This window comes from Rattus norvegicus, chromosome 13 (assembly GCF_021556685.1).
Source record: "Rattus norvegicus strain SHRSP/BbbUtx chromosome 13, alternate assembly SHRSP_T2T, whole genome shotgun sequence".
Lineage (NCBI taxonomy): Eukaryota > Metazoa > Chordata > Mammalia > Rodentia > Muridae > Rattus > Rattus norvegicus.
Window position 1 is genome coordinate 92,742,650 of NC_141546.1, and position 24,363 is coordinate 92,767,012.

The 24,363-nt window shown below is 42.5% G+C and overlaps 1 protein-coding gene across 32 annotated transcripts in view; it reads left to right on the plus strand.

Annotated features, from left to right (window-relative positions):
• The first annotated feature begins 3,132 nt into the window (after positions 1 to 3,132).
• The window catches only part of Drc8 (dynein regulatory complex subunit 8), a 99,554-nt gene continuing 78,323 nt past the window's right edge, over positions 3,133 to 24,363 (plus strand). For 19 of the 32 annotated variants that reach the window (XR_015635140.1, XR_015635141.1, XM_087580332.1 and 16 more), the window contains exon 1: positions 3,133 to 3,583. Coding sequence is in view for 23 of the 32 variants with exons in the window: in XM_087580331.1 (XP_087436457.1) it covers positions 3,401 to 3,583 (183 nt within the window). In the remaining 9 variants the exon portion in view is untranslated. Of the gene's footprint in view, positions 3,584 to 4,472; positions 4,626 to 24,363 lie in introns of those variants that run through there. The other 13 variants (NM_001443882.1, NM_001443880.1, NM_001443881.1 and 10 more) reach the window with 3 other exon arrangements.

Consider the following 24,363-nt stretch of genomic DNA (forward strand, 5'->3'; position numbering starts at 1 on the left):
ATTTCGGCATGTTTAGCATTGGGTATATCACTCCTGAGTGATACTCCTAGCCTTCTCTGATACCATCTGACCGGACTTTGCTTTCCAGATCACAGAACCAGGCTACTGACTCTTCATAGGGGCGGGGTAAACATTCTTGATGTTAATTCCCAAGGAAGGGATTAGTGCCCACAGTTAGGAAGCTGGAATTACCTCAGGGTAGTATTTGCCCCTTTCTCACTGCCCTTTGCTGAAGCTCCAGGAATATGTGGAGGTCACATCTGCTTAGTGAGGATTGATTATGGTAAAGTAGGAACCAAGAAGGGCCAGCTGAAGGATGGTGAGCTGTGTTAAAGAAGATAGGCTGCACGCCCGCCATACGGGCAGCAGGTCATAGCAGTGATGGACACTGTGGGGCTAGCCCATTCCTTGTGTGCATTTGAAACACCGGAGGAGCAGACGCTTTTGAGTGGAAGATGAATCTCAGGAAAGAAATGGGGTTTGATCTTCCCATGTTCCTTCATATATGAAATCCACTTAAAACGGTGGATTTCTTTGCAAGCTTATTAAAACTTACTAGGTTTCCACCGTAGTCAGTGTTTTACTGCTGTGAAGAGACACCATGACTACAGTAACTCTAAGGAAAATAGTTAATTGGGGCTGGCTTACAGTTTCAGAGGCTTAGTCCGTTATCTTTATAGTGGGAAACATGGCTGCCTGAAGGTTCCAGACATGGTTCTGGAAAGGTAGCTGAGAGTTCTACATCCAGATTGTCAGGCAGCAGGAAAAAAGAGACACTGGGCCTAGTTTGGGGACTGGAAATCCCAAAGCAGACCCCCCTCCCCCCTGTGATACACTTTCTTCAACAAGACCACACCCTTTAATGCCTGTCATCTAGCAATCACTCCCTAATGACAAAGCATTCAAATATATGAGTCTGTGGGGACCATTCCTGTACAAACCAATGCACTGGTCTCATCTTTGCTGATCTTCACTTCGTTGTGAGAGGTATGGCAGAGAGCTTCTCCCGGAGTCCCTGTAACTCCCACTAACTTGTGCAGATTCGGAGGAGGCCTGACTGTGTCTGCTAGGGTGTGCCACCACTGCTGATTGTGTTTGTTATGCTGACACTACTGAACTGGACTGCTGGTGTATTCGTGAAGTGTTTTCGAGTGGATTGAGCTGCCACTGCTGACTCCTGTGAACTGAACTGCCGATTTCCTGACAACACAGATGGGATTCATTCCAAAGAACAATTTCTAAAGAGGTCCACTTCCCCCATATCCTAATAACCTTTCTTTCCACTACCTCTGGTGGGTGGCGGGCTAGAAAGGAAGTTAAAACATTTAAGCATCCATATTAAAAGTTGGTTTTGAAAAAAAAAATAAGCCTACATTAACCAAGTTGGAGATTATATTATCTAAAATATGCTCCAATGAGGTTAGGTACTGTGGATGTGGGGAAGCTCTCTCACTTGTCTTCAAAGTTGGAGGGGGAGTGTTAGCTAACATATTCTAATAGTTTAACTATCTCAGGTCCAAGCCTTTTTGTCCTAGTTTCCTTTTCCTGGTGCCGGGAATTGGACCTAGGGTTTATGAATGGTAAGCATGTTCCTCTTACCATTGAGTAAAATCTGCATCCTCACACTGACCTTGAACTCAGTCTTTATTTATTTCATGCATGTGAGTACACTGTCGCTGTCTGCAGACACTCCAGAAGAGGACTTCAGATCCCATCACAGATGGTTGTGAGCCACCCTGTGGTTGTTGGGAATTGAACTCAGGACCTCTGGAAGAGGAGTCAGTGCTCTTAACCGCTGAGCCATCTCTCCAGCCCTGACCTTAAACTCCTGATCCTCCTGCCTCCATCTCCTGACTATGAGTGTGATCTTTCACACACACACACACACACACACACACACACACACACACACACACACACACAACACACACACCTCTCACACACAATTCCGGTCAGAATGTCCCAGTGTATAGCACAACTTTACGGCTGGAAATGTATGTGGTAGAAACAAGTAAATAAAATACGATAAAAGCAGTATAAACCATTTTGAAAACTCTGACTATGGGCCCGCTGAGGAAGAGGTAGAGAAAGACTTTAGGGGCAGGCGAACTTCAGGATCATCTGCAAATCAGGAAGGGACAGTTCTCTTCCCACACTTGCTGCAAAGTCCTTCCTCTTCAGTGAGAGTAAAGGGAGAACACAGGCTGTAAATATTAATTTGGTGCTGATAACTCCGCCATATTTTGGGGTGATAAATTTACTATGCACATCTGAGTTCATCTTGGAAGTATTTCTTTTTTTTTTCTTTTTTTTTTTTTGGTTCTTTTTTTTCCGGAGCTGGGGACCGAACCCAGGGCCTTGCGCTTCCTAGGTAAGCGCTCTACCACTGAGCTAAATCCCCAGCCCCGGAAGTATTTCTTAATATGCACCATTTTCTGATTATTCAACTTTGTAGTTAGACACCTCATCAAATCGTTATTTTCTATAGAAAAAAAATGTTTTAATGAAGAATACAGTTGGCCTGCTCTGAGGGCTCATTCTGAGATTATAGAAACTCAATGACTAAGCACTAGTAATAAAAAAATTATTTTTATATGTAAAGTGAATAAAGAAATTAATAAAAAACAAGACAAAACAAAAATTAAATACTTACCTTGCATTTTAAAGGTCTCAACATTTAGTTACTTTTATAAAAAAATTAAACAAGTATACATATACAATGAAATATCATTAAAGATTAAAGCTAGATATTCATTTGAGTCACATTGCTAGGTATTTTAAAACTGTTTTTTTTTTTTAAAAGAATATATCCTAGTATTCTGAGCTTATCCATAAAATAACAAAACATGCTGTAGCCAAGTTTCTCAGGACTCAGAATTCTCACTGGAAGGTCATGCCAAATTGTACCATCAACACATCAATGTGTGCGACACCCGAGAGCGGACCGGCAATCTATTTGTTGCTATGAGAACACTATTTTGTATTAGAAATTGCAGCCTTGGCGACGCAGTGTTTGCGCCTATTTTGCACATGTTTTTCTACAAGTTCCCCCCCCCCCCCCCCCCGCGATCCCGGGGAGAGGCTTGGCTTCCTCCAGCGCCCGGCCCACGTCCGTTTTCGCTCCAGTTCCCTGAGTCGCAGACTGGCTCTGCTTAGGAGAGGGTGACGCGGGAGAGCACAAGGCCTGGTGGGGTAGGGGTGGGCGGAGGCTTTTCGGGGAAGGACCGCGGAACGTGCAGGGGCCGCCAGGTCTGCACCGGGTTCTGAGGCGCACCTGACACGGCGAAAAAAAAGCTAAATAAAATAAGTAATTAAATAAGTGAATAAATAAACAAACAAGGCACCCTACGTCCTTGACAGTCGCAACCAGGCCAAGGCCGGCTCGGGGCCTTATTAATAAATGACTCCCCTAGGCCCAAAGAACGCCGGCCTCAGTTCTTGGGGGGTTGGGAGACGGCCACCGCGCGTCGAGGGGCTTCCTCCGCCTCGTCCCCCTCGCGCGGCCCGCAGGGTTTGTGATGGGATCTCCCAGGCGACGGGCTCCGCACCAAGATGGCGGAGGAAAAGGACCCGGAGAGTACAGGTAGGGTCCTGACTAGGGAGCCTGAGAAGCGCAGCCAGGTCTCCATCTTGAGCCCCTTGGCGGGCGGACGGTGGGTTGAGGAGCGGCGCCAGCCAGCGCCCCCGCTGTCGGCCCAGCCCCGCTCCTCCGCCCTCGGCCGCCCCGCCCTCCCTTCCCCTTGAGAGGTCTGCGCGGGTCTTGGCTGTGGCCCCCGCCCGGGAGGCTAATAATGGCGTCCTTGTCCCTGGTCCCTCCACGCCCCGTAAGGGCGCGGGCCGCGGTCTAGGCTGTGGGTACCCGGAGGGCGGCCTCATGGAGGACAGAAGTTGGCGCTAGAACCTGGCGGGATCCTTTGCGGCCGTGCAGAAACCCCGCCCAGCCCGGCCCCAGGCGCTGGCCGCCTCCATCTTGCCTCCTCCTCCGCCAGGCGGAGCGCGGCCTCTTGGTCAGATTGGGCCGTGGCTGCCTAGGTCGCGCTGGAGCGGTGCTTAAGAAACAAGTACCCACGAAATCACTTTAAAGGCAGAAAGAAAACCCAGCCGGGACCTCTCGGGTCGCTCAGACCTGCCGGGGACCCGCGAGGCCTCAGGGGACCCGAAAAACTAATGATCCACGTTGAACTCCGAAGACCTTTTGAGTTGTTGCTGACCCAGTAGAATGACTTAAAAATCGGATCCGTGGTTAGCCTCTAGTGACTCAACAGCCATTACGTGATAATTGACAAAATCACGGCTAAGTAAATAAATCAACCAAGCCCCAAAATAGAAAAGGGCAAACATTGCAAAAAGTGAAAGGAACAGTCCATCTTTGTTGCAGTTTTTGATCACCACACACCCTACCGGCCCTCCCCCCTTCTCCCTGTTTGGAACAAAGTAGTTAGGTTAACAGCTAATATTTACATGAGATGTTTAGTCCATCGTCATGGTGAATACAGAAAACCAGCAGGGAAAACATGAGACCCTGCTAGAGATCTGCTTATTGATAACCAGGAAACCTGCGATTTATAGATGGTAAAATTAATCTCAGAAGTCGGATTGTAGTTTCAAGTTTCAACTCCACTAAGGTATAACAATTTTGTGGTGCTGCTTTAGAAGTGGAAGGTTTCTTTTACTTTGTTGTTTTTTGCAAAGAATATGAAGTTAGAGGGCAGGGAGTATCCGGGAGGCGTTGGGGGAGGGGAAAGAAAATGATCAAAATATGTTGTATGAAAAATGTTTTAGATAAAAAAAAACTTCCCCATAAGGTATTTTTATTTAATTAAACTTTTATATACCCACCCCAAAGAAAGAAAAGGGGGAAAACATTAGGAGATAATTAGTTTTTTTAATTAATTTATTTTATGTGCATTGGTGCATTATTGCCTTCGTGTGTCTGTGTGAGGGTGTCAGATCCCCTGGAACTGGAGTTGCAGACAGTTGTGAACTGCCATGTGGGTTCTGGGAATTGATCCAGAGTCCTCTGGAAGAGTAGGTAGTGCTCTTATTAACCTCTGAGCTATCAGTTTTTTGTTTTTTGTTTTTTTTTTGTTTTTTTTTTTTGTTTGTTTTTTTTTGTTTGGTTTTTTAAACAAAATCTCAATCATTTGATTTTACCAATGAAAACCCAGGAGCCAGATGCTGTGGTGAAAGCTTGCTAGCTCAGAGAAGCAGAGAAAGCACCCAGCTTACCTTCCTCCTCAGCTAATGTCCTAGGCATTGTTTTTTTTCTTAATAATCCTGTGTTCACTCCCTGTCAATTGGTTGCTTGCTCTACCTCTTGACTTATGGTTGACTTTATTTAATCCTGTTAACAATATCCAAGCAGAAAGCTCTTAGATAAAGGTGTATGCTAAAGCTGATCCACACAACTAGAGACAGATTTTCCAGTAAATAACACAATAGGGATTCACAGTGTGAGCAAATATCCATCTCTTCAGCCCTCTATTTGCTTTTGTTTTTGTTTTTGTTTTTGTTTTTTGTTTTAGACTTATTTAGGGTAGCATTGGAGTATACTGTAGGTTTTTACAATTTAAAATTACATGCAGAGAGAGAGAGAGAGAGAGAGAGAGAGAGAGAGAGAGAGAGGCAGGCAGAGACAGACAGACAGCCAGACAGACAGCAGACAGGGTCTCACCTTGTAGCTCTGATTGTCTGGAACTCCTGGAGATCCACCTGACTCTGCATCTGAGTGAGTGCTAAAAATGTGTGTCACCATGCACAGTCTGTTTTTTTTTTTTTTTTTTACAATTTTTAAACTTAAAAGAGAGACTGAGACAGACAGAATTTCTGTTTCTTTAGTTTCCAAAACATATTTTCATGTTTAATGTAAGTTTAGGGGAAGAAACAATTCAGTCTGCAACTAACTGTGGAAGTAATGGCTGTTGAGAGCTGGCCTTCATATATTAAATTTCTTATATATTTAATGCTTGCTTCACGGAAAGTAGTCTGGTGAATGCTAAACCTGAAAATTGTGAGGTGAAAGGCAAAATCCATGGTTGTCTATTTGAGGCAAGTTTTATTAAGTACTGGCCAGAAGAGATGGCCACTGGCCCAGTCCAAGTATGGGATTCCCAAAGAAATGGTGATGATGGATTATGTCTGTCAGGTGCCTGCAAAGGCCCAACCCACCAGGTTCTGTACTTTCCACCTAGGTTCATTGGGGGCAAGCATACATCCTGACTAACTTCCTCTCTATCTCCTGCTGGGTCTGGTGAAGCATGTCCTGTGCAGTTGGGATAACAAACTTTGTTGAAGTGGAACAAGTGATTTGTTATTTTACAAGAACAGCAGCCCACGGCACTCCAGGTAGTTATCTGTCCTTGGGCACTCGGAATTAAAGTTTAACTTTAGCCCTCACACAAGGGCAAGATGAAGAAGGCATTGTCTTTGTCCTCCCCAAAAGTGCTATCAGTAAGGGAGATAAGAGAGGAAGAAACGGACAACAAGAAGCCAAGAGAAGGAATAGGAGGGAGGCAGGGCCCAAATAAGATCTCAGGGCCCATCCTCCAGTATCCTGCTTCCTCCAGGAGACCTCATTTCACAATTCTGAAGCTATCAGTGGACTAAAATGGCTTAGGTTGGTGCCCTCAGGATCCCAAAAAAACCCTCTGAAATACATCCAGAGGTATCCCAGCAGTGGATTGTGGGGATTAAGAATGGGCTGGGGCGGGGTTGGGGATTTAGCTCAGTGGTAGAGCGCTTGCCTAGCAAGCACAAGGCCCTGGGCTTGGTCCCCAGCTCTGGAAAAAAAGAAAAAAAGAAAAAAAGAAAAAAAGAAAAAAAGGAGAAAAGAAAAAAAGAAAAAAAGAAAAAAAGAAAAGAAGAAAAAAAGGAGAAAAGAAAAAAAGAAAAAAAGAAAAAAAGAAAAGAAGAAAAAAGAAGAAAAGAAAAAAAGAAAAAAAGAAAAAAAGAAAAAAGGAGAAAAGAAAAAGAAAAAAAGAAAAAAAGAAAAGAAGAAAAAAGAAGAAAAGAAAAAAAGAAAAAAAGAAAAAAAGAAAAAAAAGAAAAAAAGAATGGGCTGGGGCCTGGTGGTGAGAACAGGACTTTAATCCGAGCCATTGGGAGGCAGAGGCAGGCAGATCTCTGAGTTCGAGGAGAGCCTAGTCTACCAAGCTAGTTCCAGGACAGCCAGGACAACAAGGAGAAACCCTGTCTTAAAAACCAAAAAACTAAAAACTAAAAAACCAAAAAAAAAAAAAAAAAAAAAAAAAAAAAGAACAAAAGAAAAAAAGAATGATTTGGAATTCTCATGTACTTAAAAAATACTGTCTGTGTGGTTATTTATGTTGACATTATGCCTCTCTGTAGTTTCTTTTGTGTTTGAACAGCATAATTTTCTTTTTTCCTAGGTTAATTTTTTCTGTAATTAGCTAAAAAGCAAATTAATTAAAAAATTTAAAGCCAAGTTAATTTTAAGTCATTTATCTTTTTTTTTTTTTTGGTACTAAAAGAATGTTTAAAATGTGATAGAAAATTTCTTTTTGAAGTTTTATCATTTCTTTGGAGATTCCTCAGCATTTTTGTTTGAAGTGATTTTTTTTCCTTTCTGGTTGGCATTGTTTGTTTAAGTGGATAGTTGATGAAATTGTCAATTGGTTGGAGCTTTTAATCCCAATGTTCATGTCTCCTAGAGAATTTTGCACAGTACTAGAAGGCTCTTTTGTTTGTAATTGGAGTTAGGAAGCCAACTGCTTAGGTATAGAATTGTAACTTTTGGCAGATCAGAGAGATTTAGATGGATCCCCTTTCAAATTTATTTTTGTTTGTACTAAATTATCACTTGATATTTTGCACTCTTTGATATCATTACTTGGAAAAATGACTAGTCCAATTATAGAGGAGGTTTTTATATGTTTTGTGTGTTTTTAAAAAATTCTTTGTATGGTACCACTCTGAAACCAAAACATTTAGAAATCTAAATTAAGATGTTGGAGAGCGGGGTTGGGGATTTAGCTCAGTGGTAGAGCGCTTGCCTAGCAAGTGCAAGGCCCTGGGTTCAGTCCCCAGCTCCGAAAAAAAAAGAAAAGGAAAAAAAAAGATGTTGGAGAGCTAGCTTCGTAGGTAAGAGTGCTGACTGCACAAGCAGGAAGACCTGAGTTTGCATCTTACAGCCCATGTAAAAAGCAGGAAGGACATTGCTGCATGTGTGCGTCAAACCTCTACAATAGAGGGGCAGAGACAGGAGGATTCCTGGGCCTAGTTCCAGATTCAGTGAGGAACCCTGCCCTGTCTGAAAAGATTAAGACAGGGTGTGATATGGGAGGACACTAGTGTCTTCTCCTGTCTCTACATGTGCACATAGTTGTATACATATAATAACACACACACACACACACACACACACACACACACACACACACACACACACACGAGAAAGGCAAATTGAAATAGAGGAAATAGAGAAGTTAAAAGTGAATTTTTGGGGCTGGGGATTTAGCTCAGTGGTAGAGCGCTTACCTAGGAAGCGCAAGGCCCTGGGTTCGGTCCCCAGCTCCGAAAAAAAGAACCAAAAAAAAAAAAAAAAAGTGAATTTTTGTGTGTGTACTTTTTTCCTGTTGATTTTATGCTAAAGACTGAGGGATGGTACAATTAGCAAAGGTGAGCTTCGGGGGAGACCTGAATTTGTATGTTATCTTTCCCAAGCCACGGCCATCTGATCTCAGTCTGGGTGCTAAACCTAAGGAGCCTCAGACTCCTCAAATAGAAAGCAAAGGGAATTATACTTGTTTATGTTGTGGCGAGGATACTGTCTTCTCCTTTCTTCTTCCTGAGACAGTAGTCCCACCTGTTCTGGACCAGGCTAGCTTTGAGGACTTCACAGAGCTCTGCTTGCCTGCCTATGCCTTCCTAGTGCTGAGATTAAAGGTGTGCAGCATCACGTCTAGTGGATGGTGCCTTCTTAGTCCTTGTTATGGCTCCAGCACCCATGGTGCCTGGCGTGAAAATGCTGAGAAAGCAGGAAGCACTGCACTTTAGGGCCTGGTTACTTGCATGTGCTTGACATGAAATCTCAGGGCAAGAAAAACAAACCAAAGTCCAGTTGTTGATCATATGTAAAGCATCTGTGCATGTTTCTGAGGCCACTTAATAACCATTCTTTCTGTTTTAGTCAACTAAACAGAGAAGAACAAAACATTTATTTTAAAGGCTTACCCTTCTATACACTTCCAGTCTCTTTTATTTAGACAGGACTTGAAGTTAACCGTGGTTGGCATAGCTAATGGGAGAGGATGGTGGGCCACAGGGTGATTGTCTTCTCACAAACGGTAGATGGCACGTTCTGGGTTCAGTTTTGTCAGCTGTCAGTAATGTCTGTTTCTGTGGATAGCTTTTTTTTTTCTTTTTTTCGGAGCTGGGGACCAAACCCAGGGCCTTGTGCTTGCTAGGCAAGCGCTCTACCACTAAGCTAAATCCCCAACCCCTGTGGATAGCTTTCAGCTGAGATTCCCACATTGCATATGGCTGACTCTCTGGTTTCATTTGATCTAGAGTAGTATTTTTGGGTTTTGTTATATTGTCAACACTGATTGGTTCAGGAAGGGTTTGCATCATAAGGAATTTATAGCTTCCTTATACCTCGATGGTTCTCACCTCTATGTGGAGCCAGCTTCTTATATGGAAGAGAAATGAGAAGCCATAAGATGTGGAATACACTGGTCAGGCAGTCTGTCTGTCTCTCTTGTTCCCTGTCTTCTGAACTGGGTCTTATAGCCTAGGCTGGCCTTGATTTTGATGGGTGGCCAAGGGTGACCTTGATGCTCTCATGATCCTGATTCTGTCCCCTAAGTGCCAATATTTCGTGCACATTCCATGGTACATAATTTTAGTTTATGTAGTCCTGGGGGAAGCCAACCAGGACTTCCTGGACAGTAAGCAGATCCTCTACCAAGACAGCTACATCCTTAGCCCCTCAGTTTCTTGACACACTTCTCTGCATCTATTGGATTACTGCAAAAATCTCTAATTATAACCAATTTACTGGTTTTCATCTGGATATGAATTATTTACCTAAAACTCTTACTTGCATTGTTTAAGAATAGTCAGAACTCCCTAGCGAAGCAAACTAGGCAGTCCTTTTTCTTCTATTTTTTTTCTGGCTACATGGTTAATAGCACATTTCATGCGTGCTTCGTTATGGGGAGTGAATTATTTGCTAGTCTTATAAGCAACTTTCTAGCCTGGGCATGTATGATTTCTTCATCCTGCACTTAGTACATAATACTTGTTCATAGCTCAGAACACGAACTCTACAGTAAAATGTATGAGCTGGGAGCTCCAGTATTCTAACTTCTTCACATGTCAAGAGAGTGTATCAGGACTACTTCATTCAGTCACAGAACATGTAGCAAGAACTTCATGTGTCATTAGAGCTCTATAAATGCCCTTACTGTGTTAGCACTGTGCTCAGTGAGGTCTAAAAAGAGGTTGGCCTTGTCCTTTTTGAGCTTACTTACTGTTGAGAGAACCATTACAGAATTATGTAACTATTTAATTACATATAGGATAAATTATTAAAAAACCTCAAGGCTACAGTAAAGGAACATGGATGTAATTTTTCATTACTTCAGGAGCTTTGAATGTGACATTTCCATCTGCTGAAAAGCAGTTGGCTGAAATTCAAAAATTTGAAGCAAAACAAAAAACAAAACTCATAAAGAAGCCATAAGCCAGACAGGAAACTAACTGGCTTATGAGAGGAGCTAAGCAGGCTTGTGTGGCTGGAAGGGCAGGGGATGGTGAGAGGGGGGACAGGTGTGTAGCAGAGTCAGGGAAGCCCTCCTTGGAAACAGGCCATAGGAGGTAGATCTGGCTTAGATCAGTGGGGAGCCATTGGGGCAGTTAAAGCGGGGACCGTGCAGCTTTTGCCTTAAGAGGTCAGTTATATCCATCTGTTGCTGTGACCTCACGCCTGTCCTCTCAGCTCTTTGGAATACAGAGTTGATGCTGAGGTCAGTGCTCTGTGTGCTGGAACAGCAGTTTGTACCCGTGTAATGGTAGCTTAGTGTCCGTCGGTCAGTCCTCCTCAATCTTCCCCATTCTCTCTGAGAAAGCTTTATTATTTCACACAGTGTAATTCAGGTGTGTGTTTGACGAGACGCACGAAGTATGGGATGAATTTTGCATGTCTAGGGCTCAATATTGGTGAATCTATACATGTTGTATAGATGAATTTATCTTCACCCTTGGACTTTTTATTATATACACGTTTAGAAAACATCTTTTTAAAAGACGTGCTGACAAGTTTTTAGGTCAACTTGACACAGCTAACGTCATTTGGGAAGAGGGAACTTCAATTGAGAAAATGTCTCCACCAGATTGGCCTGTGGTTTTCTGCCTTGATGATGGATGGGGGAGGGCCCAGCTCACTGTGGGCGGGCTCTCCTGGACAGGTGGTGCTGAGCGCCCTAAGAAAGCAGGTGAGGAGCAAGCAGTAAGCAGTGTGCCTCTGTGGCGTCTGCTTCATTCGGCCCCTCCCCCAGGGCCCTGCCTCTCAGTGGACTGTGACCCCTGCTATGTAATCCAAATAAACCCTTTCCTCTCTGAGTTGCTTTGGTTGTGGTCTTTATCACAGCAGCAGAAACCAAAAAAGAACAGGTGCTAACAGAAATTAGCAGAGACTTTAGTCCATCTACATACTTGGAATTGGAGGAGGGGATTTGGAAGAGAGCTAGGGTGAGTTAACACCTCACTAGTATGAGTCAAACCTGTGGTCAGGTCTGAGGTGGAGGCTGCACGGATGTCTACAGAACCACTGACTCCTTGCTGGGTGTTAGCACTGACCTGTTATGGTTTATTGTAGCTGGTCTGTCTTCCTTTTAAATCAGACTGGACTCAGGGCGGCAAGCATGGCAGGCTTGTATTCTACCACGGAACTATATCTCAACCCTCAATAAACATATAAGCTTTCATATAAAAGCTCAGTGTATAAAACGAGATGATGATTGACTTATATTTTTGGTCAGATGTTTGTTAATATATTTTCCTTGAATAAAGTTATTCATAAAAGATGAATCACTAGGAACTTCCTCCTCCACACAGGCAAGAATTGATTCCATGGCTGTTTTTAAACACTGTGTCTGGAATAGATGTTGGCATTACTTGAGTCAAGCAGGACAATAATGTACTTTCCAGTTAATTAATCTTGAGGGCATTTCTCACCTTCTCCCTTGTATACTTTAAACAGTTCTCATGGTAAATGCTTCTCTTGGGACTTATTATCTTGTCTTCATTTCTTCAGGGTAGGGTTTTGAACATCTAGTTAAGTATTTGAACATGTACACAGACACCCCAGTATCAGAGAAATCTCAGCTGCGTTTTTATTTAAAACCCCCTTGTATCCTTTGGTGATGACTTCTGTTTGGTGAGGACTGCTTGCCCGTTCATTTCTTCCTTTGAAATTAAGCTTAGTTCTCCCTCCCCTGGTTTAACTTTAACCTCCCCTGGTTAGAATGCACTCTTTTAGTCTTCTTAGCTTTCTGATTGCCAAAAATTAAAATATTTCTATTCCTCAGCACTTATGAGGCCAAGTGTATGATTTTTCTATACCAAACAGCTCTCTAGTTCCTTGTGGACACCGGTGGGTGTCCTGACACTGCTGGAGTTGTGCAGACTATACTGGTGAAGTGCTAGCCCACAGCACTGTTCCCTTGGAAATATGCCAGGGGCAGGCGGGGCTACCCAGCCCTTGAGAGAGCTGGCTACAAGTTGGGCCTGCCTGCCATCCCTTTCTGAGGCTGCTGATTTGCTGTAGTCAATTGCAGAGCTGATGGAAACACTGATTATGTTTATAGAAGACACAAACAAAGAAGGCTGCTAAGGCTCTGAGCCCAGGATCTTCAGTCCCTGTACAATTGTGGTGCACTATCTTCTTGGTCAGTCCAGGAGTTGTGCAGAACGCTTTCCTTAGAGGTTTTATGGTGGGTCCATGGTGTAGTGTGGTTGAGTGTGGCTGCTCATGTGTGACTGACCCTCTTCCCCACCCCTCATCTCTCTTTGGAACTGAAGTTTTTAGCAGTTTCTTGTTTGAGTGTTAGACTTTCTGATTATTACTTTAGTCACACTCGCCAATGGCTTGTTTCCTATGGTCAGATTCTATATTAATTATTTAGTGGGCTTAATTTTATTTAATCTTCATAACAGCTCTATGGGATGCTGTTTTACTTTACAGGTGAAGAGTGGCTCAGTTAAAAGACTTGTTTGATTAAATGTATATTTAGTGTTGGAGGAATAGCTCAGTGGCAGAGTGCTTGCCTCCCAAAGCATGGTAGTTTGAATTTGTATTCCCAGTACTTGGGAAACTGAGGCAGAAGGATCCTAAGTTTAAGGCAAGCCTGGACTACACAGAGACTACACAGAGGGATCAGCCTGGCCTACATGGCAAGGCCCTATTTCAGTGAACAGATATATACGTGTGAATATGTAGTTAGTTGTAGAAGGACTTGTTTGGCAGCATCTTACTATTTCCTGTTTATTTATTTTATCATTATTTGGTGGTCAAGTTCTTTCTAAACAGCCTTGGCTAGACTGGAATTTACCGTGTGGCCTGGATTGCCCTCAGAACCACGATCTTCCTACTTTTGACTTCCCAAGTGTTGGGACTACAGGCATGCGCCACTATGCCTGGATGGATTTAATCGTTAAACAGACATCCATAAGGAACTATGTCTTTTTTTCTCCTCCTCTTCCTCCTCTTCCTCCTCCTCTTCCTCCTCTTCTTCTTCCTTCTCCTCCTCCTCTTCCTTCTCCTCCTCCTCTTCTTCCTCTTCCTCTTCTTCCTCCTCCTCCTCTTCCTCTTCCTCTTCTTTTCTTCCTTTTCTCCTCCTCCTCTTCTTCTTCCTTTTCTTCTTCTCCTCTTCCTTTTTCTCTTGAGACAGGGTTTCTCTGTGTAGTTCTGTTTGTCCTGGAACTCACTCTGTAGACCAGGCTGACAGTCTCAGATTTACAGAGCTCCACCTACCTCTGCCTCTCAGTGCTGGGATTAAAGGCGTGTGCCACCATTGCTCAACTCTGTGTTTTTTCTTGACATTCAATACCTTTCAAAATTTCATCTAGTGTTATTCTTTAAAGGAAGGTTTTGCTGAATTTCCTAGTATAGGATGTAAAGACAGCTGTTAAACTGACTTCTTGGAATGATTGAATCATAAAGAAATCAGTTAGATTGCAGAAGACCTTTAACATTTCATGACTGTTTTTACACCGTACTTAAAAAAAAATCCCTTGGAAATAGCTGACAGTGAGCTAAAACTGCAACAAGCTTCCCTCTAAAGTATGAAATACAGTTGACAGACATCTTTTTATAGACATGTCTGTGACTGTTTTTAGGCTTGATAAAATTTTCAGAAATGAAAATTCTTTCAAATTTATAAAAAGCTGTTTACAGTAAAATAGCACACTGTGACAAGATAAAAACCAGTCCTGCTCAGCTTGAGGCTCACTGGACCACATTTCTCTTAAGGTTGGATTGGCAGCAACAGTAGAACAACATATATTTTTTAATACTGTCAACAAAATAATTTTTCAAACTTCAAACTATTTATAAAATTAAAAACATGAAAAATCCAGATGAGACTGGTAACAGAAAGGACAGCTAATCAAATTTAGTAAAATACTATAAGCAACGAGTATGTTAGAAGTAAACAAATAAATTAGACATAGTCCTTGTATTAGCTAAGTATTAATGTGCAACTGGTTACTCCACACCAGCAGGCTCCGATCTGCAAACATTTTCTTCACACAACTTCTGAACATAGTTTTGCTGAGTGATTCTGGCGCTGACATTACTCAGATCACTGCATGCTGTTGGCAGGAGGCCTCACGCCCCCTCCCCCTTTTCTGACTTTTTTTTCTTTGAAGGAGCTAGACACTCGGTGAAAGCAGAGACGCCAGACTTTCATTCTGTTAGCTATTTGGTGAGCCCAGAGGAAGTGTCAGTGCTGCATTAAAAACAGCTCCAGCACCTGTTTCATGGCCTTCTTGAGCATCAGCTCAGAAGTGATCACGGTCAAGTCAGGTGTGAGGTTTCTTGTCACAGTTACTTAACAGCTCCTGGAGCACAGCTTTTCTCAAGTGTGAGGACCTAGACTCTTAAGAGACCAGTTATTTATTCTTTACCACCCCAGTATTTGATGGCAAAGATTATCACCCACAGAGACATCACCTCAATTAAAAAGGGGGGAAGGGACAGGCACCCAAGAGTTAATAGTTCATAAAACTGAGGTGGGCAAATGTTGGGAACTTTTTAAGCTTAGGATTCAAAGGGAAGACCAAGCTGCTTCCATTTTTTTCGTCTCTGGTCAGCTCCATTGTCTCCATTTCACTCTGCACAGCCCAGCCGTTTGTCACTTCATTTTTTCATCCTCCTACTGACTTCCCCCGAGCACTTTCATGGGCTCTTTGGGGCCTCAGACTTTTCCACCATAAATAAGCTTCTCTACAAACACCGTTTTATAAAATGTCCATGTCACTCCTGTGTTTGGACTCTAGCATTCTCCGTCAGGATCTTCAAGAAAGGCATTCATCCTCCTTTGTCTTCCTTAATTCAAGACCATAAGTTAGTCATTTTGCTTCCAATTAAAACATTTTTAATATTGTTTTTGAGCCAGGCTAAGTAATATAGACTAAGGAGAAACTTGCAATCCTCCTGCCTCTGCCTCCCCACTTCTGGGATTACACTTATGAACTACCATAATACAACTCAGTTAAAAGTTATTGCTCTTCACATCGTCATGGAAATTCTAATTTTATATTTGCAGATAGTTTACAAAATCCTGGGTTTCTTTATGATCTTTTTATAGGCACATCATTGAGTCTTGCTCATTTCTTCTCCCTCCATTCCCTGCTCCCATTCCCTTACCCACATAGTCCTCTTTCTGTTTTCATATCATACGTGTGGATATATGTAAATATATCCATGTAAATATATCGCATGACAGCAAACATTGATATCTATGCCACCTTAGTCACACTCTCCATTGTCGTATTTTTCACTGTCTCTCTAGCTTACTCCTGTTGACCAAAGACTGTCATTTCTTTGTTAGTTTTACTGTTCACTCAAATTTCTATCATCCTTTTGGGTGACTTCTGTAATCATTTCAGTAACCATATGGACTTTACCCAGGACACCTATTTCCTCCTCTTTCACTCTAGTGACTTCCACTTCCACTCTGCTTCTTTTCAGCACCTTTCTTTCTTTCTTTCTTTCTCTTTCTCTCTTTTTTCTCTCTTTCTTTCTTTCTCTCTTTCTTTCTTTTTTTTTGAGACAGTGTCTCTCTCTTTTTTTTAAAGATTTATTTATTTTATGTATGTGAGTACACAGTAGCTGTCTTCAGACACACCAGAAGAGGGCATCGAATCCCCTTTACAGATGGTTGTGAGCCACCATGAGGTTGCTGGGAATTGAACTCAGGACCTCTGGAAGAGCAGTCAGTGCTCTTAACCTCTGAGCCATCTCTTCAACCCGAGATAGGGTCTCTTTATGTGGACCAGGCTGTCCTAGAACTCTCTGTGTAGACTAAGCTTTCCTTGAACTCAGAGATTTGCCTGCCTCTTGACAGCCCCTGGCCCCCCAATCCCTTCAAGTGCTGAGATTAAGGGCATCCATCACTGTATCCTGGTTTAAAATTGTCCTTTAAAGACAGTCCTGACACAAAACATCTGTGTCACCCAGCTTAAGTCACATGCCTACTCTCTTGTCACCAGTGACCTGGGAGAGGACATATATACCTTATTTGTCTTAGCTGGTGAGAAGTAGACACTGTTTTCTGTCAGAGTTTTATATAATAAGGATTCCCTTCTAAATAGGAGGACTGTTCAGATTCTGGATGTTCAAAAAGAGTGAAAAAGAAAGGAGGAGGAGAAGGAAGAGGAAAAGAGGAAGGGTAGGGGAAGAGGAAGAGGTGACTACAAACCTGGAAGGTATCCATCCTATCCTTCTTTTGGTTTGGGAATGGCAGAAATATCTACCTTTAAGCCTCTGTTCCAACTTCAACTTTCTAATTCTCCTTGGGTGATGTCACTTTATGTTTTAAAAATGATAGCCATCAGGCTCGTGTGAGCACCACTGTTGCCTTCAAATCTATCTTCAATGACTGCTCTTTTTTTCCTACATTCCTTAAGGGAGGAAGGCTATTTAGTTTTGCTTTGGTAGTCCTAGGGATGGAGCCCAGAACCTTGAATGTGTTAGCCAGTGCTGTAGCACAGAACCATACCTCCACCCCTACCCTCCCATAGCCACTTGGTAGGAAATCTGTTCCTTCTGTTGTTCAGAGCTAACGACCCCATTCATATTTAGGCTCTCATCTACCTTGTCTTCTTTAGGACCTACCTTCATTAAATAATCATTCTTTTTAGATGATTTGTGAATTCTTCCTCTTATGTTGGATACTACTGAATACAGAAGATATAAAGATGGAATTTTAACGGCACTGAGGGGCTTAGTGTACAGTGGAGGTGAAATGTAAACAACTGGGTACCGGGTAAGGACTTGATCACATTCAGCTGTTTGTGTATTGTGTTTAGTGTCTGATTTTCCATTTGAATGATAACACGTGTCTGTGTACTTTTTTTGCTACTATCTTTAGTGTTTAGTACCTAGTAAGTCCTCACTTGAATTGGTGAATTCTAGAGGGCAGGTAATTGGCACATCCTGGAGAAGGAGGGAAGGAAGGAAGAGTGTGGTGCAAGTGGAGGCTTGCTGGGAGACGCTGCATTAATCGTGTGAGCTGCCAGGGGAGAAAATGAGGAATTACTACAGAATTCTTGGAGTAAGGAATAGTTTCCATTTTAGAAGAAAAGTTTTAGGATGTGAGTGAAGAGGGAGAACATTTGCCTCGCACACATGAGGCCCTGACCTTGGAGGAGATTCCCAGCGTGGAGGAGAAAGGCAAAACTCTGCAGTCCGTAGGGAAAATGAACTGCTCAAGTTCCCTTAGCCAGTGTTAGCCCGATCTACTGTGGGATCCTTCTGGCTGCAGTCTGATGTTCTTTTATGCTGTGGTATATTTACGGAATGGTTCCCAAACGTGGCTACTCATCAGAATCCCAGAGGAAGAGATTCTTGGACCCCTTCTCCCCACCCCCTCGCACCCACTGAACCAGAATTCTGTCCCAGGCAGAGCTGCTAGCCATCTGAAATTAGTTCCCGGGTTTCTCACAGGACTGGCCCAGCCGTGGTTTCCTTATCCTTAAGAGTCACCAGAGACGGCAGCAGGGATGGCGAGGCTCACTAGGCAGGAACTTCTCTTGGCTGTCCGCCATCTTTAGCCTGCAGCGACTAGGGAGTTGCCGAAGGCTGGAGAGTAGTATAACCAGATGGACACTTCATCATAACTCTCTTTTTTTCAATTCCAAGACTTTTGTACTTTTTTTTTCTTTTGTTTTCCTCCATTTTTATTAACTTTGGTATTTCTTTCATACATAACTCTTTAGCAGCAAAGCAAGAAGGGAGAAGAACGGATGGGATTGTATACCTTCAACTACTATGTTAGCCAATTTCTTTTTGCCCTCAAACATTCTTTAATCATCCTCTTTTTCTTCTTTTGTCAATAACCGTTCACATGTGTGAAGTTTTTTTTTTTTTTCCTAGTTAATTTCTTTAGAGAAACACTTGTATTCGATTCCAGTGTCAGCTCAAGAAACACTTCTTTTTGCTGGAGAGATGGCTCAGAGGTTAAGAGCCCTGACTGCTCTTCCAGAGGTCCTGAGTTCAATCCCCAGCAACCACATGGTGGCTCACAACCATCTGTAATGAGATCTGGTGCCCTCTTCTGGTGTGTCTGAAGACAGCAGCAGTGTACTTAAAAATAAGTAAGTCTTAAAAAATACTACTTTTCATTTCATCACTGCTGCCTTATCCGTACAGCAATTCCCCTGTGACCTGGGGACACAGGACAAAGCAGGGACAATGCATTTCTCACCTCTTCTCTTCACTGTCCTCAGGTCTCTCTGCCTCCAGCATTCGTCCAGCTCAGTTACCTCCTAGCACAGGAGTTATCTTAAGATGTTATGTTCTCAATACATATCTTTTAAATTTTATTTTTATTTCCTTTTTTAAAATGTGCATTGCTGTTTTGCCTGCATGTATGTCTGTGTGAGGGTGTTGGATCTCTTGGAAGTGGACTTATAGATAGTTGTGAGTTGCCATGTTGGTGCTGGGAATATAACCTGGGTCCTTTGGAAGAACAGCCAGTGATCCATCTCTTGAACCCCAGCTCAATAAACAATTTTATGAAAATTCTGTCTATATTGGGCTGCGTGTGTGTGTGTGTGTGTGTGTGTGTGTGTGTGTGCCCATGGGAACCAGAAGAGGGTGTCAGATCCCTTGGAGCTGGAGTCACAGGCAGTTGTGTTCTGGTTGTTGTAGGTGCTGGGATTTGAACTTGGGTCCTCTGGAAGAACAGCAAGTGTTAGCTGATCAACTGTCTCCTCAGCAAATCTTTTTCTTTAGTGTGCATACATGGGATCCATAGATACTCACTTAAAAACTCTCCAGCTGTTGTGCTGCTCTTAGGTAAACTCCAGCCTCCGTAAGGTGGCTGACTAAAAAGCCCAAGCTTGCCTGAGCATTGCTGGGATGCTCTCTTCCAGCAAAATCTCATTCTAGGGACAGTCAGGAGCCAAACAGCAAACTGTTCTCATGCTCAGTTCCTTTCTGAAACTGTGCCACACAATCACACTTTTTAATTCTTCTCTTGCTCCTTCATTCTTTCTTCCTCTCTCTTTAATTTTTCTTTCTTGGTGCTGCTGGAGAACAAACCAAAGCCTTGGCTATAGACAAGCACTCTACCACCGAGCTACCTCCCTACCCCATCCTTTTAAACAATATTCTGAATTATTTTGAAAAGAGAAAACATGCAAGTTAATCCAAAGGATAATCAGTCTGAAACACTCACATAAGAGCTAGTTTATAGCAAGCACCCCAACGAAAGCATGGGGGATGGGGAGTAGCAAGAACTGAGAACTGGCCTGTCTGCTGACATTTAAAAACACCAAGCTTCGGGCTGGAGAGATGGCTCAGCGGTTAAGAGCACCCGATTACTCTTCCAGAGGTCCTGAGTTCAATTCCCAGCAACCACATGGTGGCTCACAACCATCTGTAAAGAGATCTGATGCCCTCTTCTGGTATCTGAAGACAGCTACAGTGTGTACTTATATATAATAAATGAATAAATCTTAAAAAAAAAAAAACAAAAAAACCCCCCCACTAAGCTTCTTTCTTTATCAAGGTAGATACAGATTTACTCTTGGCCATAAACAGTGTACTAAGATGTATAAAGTAAAAAGCAGCCTGAAATAATGAACTGTATGCTGCCATAGTTACATTAACTGGGAGTTCTGGTATTAGCATCTGCCCGTCATACAATAGTGCTTATGTCCACACATACATGGGGATACATGCTCGCTCTCGCGCTCTCTCTCTCTCTCTCTCTCTCTCTCTCTCTCTCTCTCTCTGCTTTTAGTTTTTGGAAATGAACACTCTATGTAAAGTAACATTTACTAGAACATTTGCTGAACATGCCATTTATCTAAAAATAAATAAATGAATCAATTAATAAATAATTGTTACTATCATCCTTCAAGCTCAAAAAAATTACATAGAGTTTATTGAAAACTCAAGTACTATGGTTTTAACTTTTTTTAATTAACTTAATGTTTCTGGAATTAAATTAAGTATATTCATGAATTAATAGGTATAATTCTATTATGAACCAATTATGTTCTCATATATGCTAAAGTTATGGTTTAAACATTTTCTCTAGCAAGAAGTGGCATTTCTAGCAAACTTATGAATTATGGCATTGTTTATTGATGACTAATGAATTAAAATAAGATTTCGTGGGCAGGGGAGATAGCTGTCAGTAAGCTACTTGAAGGGACCAGAGTGTGATTCCTAATTCCTAGGATTCACAGTTTTAAAAAGCCAGGCTTCTTGGCCCAAGCTCATAATCTTAGCACTTGGGTAGTGTTGGAGATGGGGTCGGGGAGGCTAAGAGACATGGATCTCTGGGGTTCACTGGGCAGCTAGCCTAGCCTGCTTCTTGAGTCCCAGGATAGTCTGAGAAAAAACAAAACAAAACAAAAACAAAAGAGCCTGGAAAATCAATATCTCTCTCTCTCTCTCTCTCTCTCTCTCTCTCTCTCTCTCTCTCTCTCTCTCTCTCTCTCCAGCCCCCTTAGAGAGCATCAATCAGCTGGACAGTACCAATTTATTATGTTGCATTTACACAAATGTGAAGCAAGAAATATTTAAAACTTTAATTTTATTTGCATGTATCTGTGTATGTGAGTGTATGAGTGTATTTGCATGAATGTCTGAGAGTGCTCACACCTGTGACAGGTTTGTGGAGGCCAAAGGATGTTGTTGGGTATAACTTTAATTTTTCAAATTTTAATTTTTTCAAAGCCTATTTTTAATGATGGTTCTTAAATGCTTTAAGCTCCCTTCTAGCCCACCACCCACCAGAGGTAGTGGGAAAGAAAGGATATGAGGGAAGTGGACCTGTTTAGAAAAGTTCTTTGGAGCAATTCCGTCTGTGTTGTCTGGAAATTGGCAATTCAGTTCACAGGTTAGCAGTGGCAGCTCGATCCACTCACAGACACCTCACAGATACACCAGCCGTCCAGTTCAGTAAATGGAGGTCGCAAACTCGAATCAGCAGCAGTAGCATGACCTAGCAGAGACAGCCAGGCCTCGGCCTCAGAACAAGTTAGCAGGCGGGACCAGCGCAGAATGTCAGTAGTAAGTGACTGGGTGTCGTCTGTGCTGTTACTTGTCTGTGAGGCTGGGCTACTCAGGCTGAGGCAAGAGGGCTTGCTGAGCTGGCTGGTGAGTAGCCTGGGCAATACAGTGAGAAAATAAAACAGAAGGTAAAAATGCTCTTCCTTTTGGCTTCAGTGCTGTAAGCTCAGATCAGTTTATCCTTAGAGAGAACGTGAGGCTCTTACTCACAGCAGGTTGGTACACGAGAGATAGTTTATCCACACTAATTCTTGGGAATGCAGAATACCTTTCACTAGAAAGTCTGACGTCAGTTCTAGGGTTTTCATAAGGGCTCCTGTTGTGCTGAAGAATGCTAAGAAATTCTTAGTTTTCAGATTTTTTTAAATCACGAAAAGATGTTGAATATTGCGATACAACTCTAAAATGTGTTTTTCCTGTGTCCTCCTCCTTCTCTTCCTCTTCTTTTTCTTCTTTGAAAAATAATTTTATTTATTTATTTATTTATTTTTTTTTGGTTCTTTTTTTCGGAGCTGGGAACCGAACCCAGGGCCTTGCGCTTCCTAGGCAAGCGCTCTACCACTGAGCTAAATCCCCAACCCCGAAAAATAATTTTAATAGGCTGGAGAGATGGCTCAGAGGTTAAGAGCACTGGCTGCTCTTCTAGAGGACCCAGGCTCGATTCCCAGCACCCACATGGCAGCTCACAACTGTCTGTAACTGCAGTTCCAGGGGATCTGACACCATCACACAGACATATATGCAGACAAAACACTAACATACAAAACCAAATAGTTAAATTTTTTTTTCACAACAGAGTCTCGCTGTGTATCCTGGCTGTCCCAGAACTTACTCTGTAGACCAGGCTGGCCTCTAACTCAGCTATCCACCCCTGCCTCCTGAGTGCTAGGATTAAAACATGTTTGACTGTATACCATGTGAGTGCCTAATGTTTACAGGGGTCCATAGAGGGTGGTAGACCCTGGAATTGGAGTTACAAATGGTTTTGAGTCACTGTGGGAGTTCTAGGAACCAAAGTTCTAGTTCCCCAGTAAAAGTAACATGTGTTCCTAACCACTGAGCCAAACCACCGTTAGTGTTTTTGAAGGAATTTGGGACTCTGTAAGAAATAACTGGTCTGTAGCATTTCTTCTTTTGATTTTTCTTTTTTCTTTCTTTACTTTTTTCCTTTTCTTTCCTTTTTCCTTAAATCATTTTAGGCTAGATGTGCCTTGTATGCTCATGTACTTGATAAGATGGGAGCATCACGTGAGCCTAGGAGTTTGTGACCAACTTGGACCACATAGGGTGATCACATCTAAGAAAAGAGAAAGGGCTGGAGAGTTGGTTTAGTGGCTAAGAACACTGGCTGCTTTCCGAAGGACTCGGGTTCAATTCCCAGCACCCACACGCCAGCTCACAATTGTCTATACCTCCAGTCCAGAAGATTTGACACCGTCACATACATACAAGCAAGCAGGACACCAATGCACATAAAATAAAAATAAGTCATTTTAAAAAGAAAAGAGAAAAAAATGAAAAGGAAAAATGCTTAAATCAAGTCTGTTTTAGCCCTCATTGAGTGGGGAGGAGTTTCTGTAGATTCTGGTTTTGGAAGAGTTTATGAAGGTTTGGTGTTAGTTCTGTACCACATTCACTGTTGACAGTGCATCATACATGCTATGTTTTCCCTCATACATGCTCTTACCATGTTGCCTAGGCTAGCTTCTAACAGTGGACCCAAGCAATTCTGTCTCCAGCTTTTCTTCATAGGCTGTCTGGGAGAGTATGTATGCACTGTTAAGTGTAGATATGATTGTATGTTAAACTAAAGACCTTGGACATATGCAGTGGGGATTTGGCTGCTGTGTGGTGTGTGGCTTCTCTCCATGTTAGAAAGAAAGACCTGCTTCTTTCAGTTTACTGCTTAATTATAGATAGATAAGAACCCTGTCGTAGGCTGTTTGAATTATTTACTTTTGACTTATTTTTAAATGACTTATTCTTATTTGTGTGTATATGTCTTTGCAAGCATATGCCAGACCTGTGTGCATGCATGCTCTTGGAAGTCATGCACTTCCAAGTTTAATTAATGTATGTATGTCTGTGTGTGTGTGTGTGTGTGTGTGTGTGTGTGTGTGTGTGGTTGTGTGTGTTTATGTGTGTGGTTGTGTGTGTTTATGTGTGTGGTTGTGTGTGTGTGGCTGTGTGTGTGTGGTTGTGTGTGTGTGTGGTTGTGTGTGGCTGTCTGTGTGTGCATGTGTGTGTGTGTGGTTATGTGTGTGGTAATGTGTGTAGTTGTGTGTGGCTGTCTGTGTGTGCATGTGTGTGTGTGTGGTTATGTGTGTGGTAATGTGTGTGGTTGTGTGTGTGTGGTTGTGTGTGTGTGTCTGTATGTGTGTGGTTGTGTGTGTGTATGTGTGTGGCTGTCTGTGTGTGTGTGTGTGGTTGTGTGTGGCTGTCTGTGTGTGCATGTGTGTGTGTGTCTGTATGTGTGTGGTTGTGTGTGTGTATGTGTGGCTGTCTGTGTGTGTGTGTGGTTGTGTGTATGTGTGTGTGCATGTGTGTGGTTGTGTGTGTGTGTGCATGTGTGTGTGTGTCTGTATGTG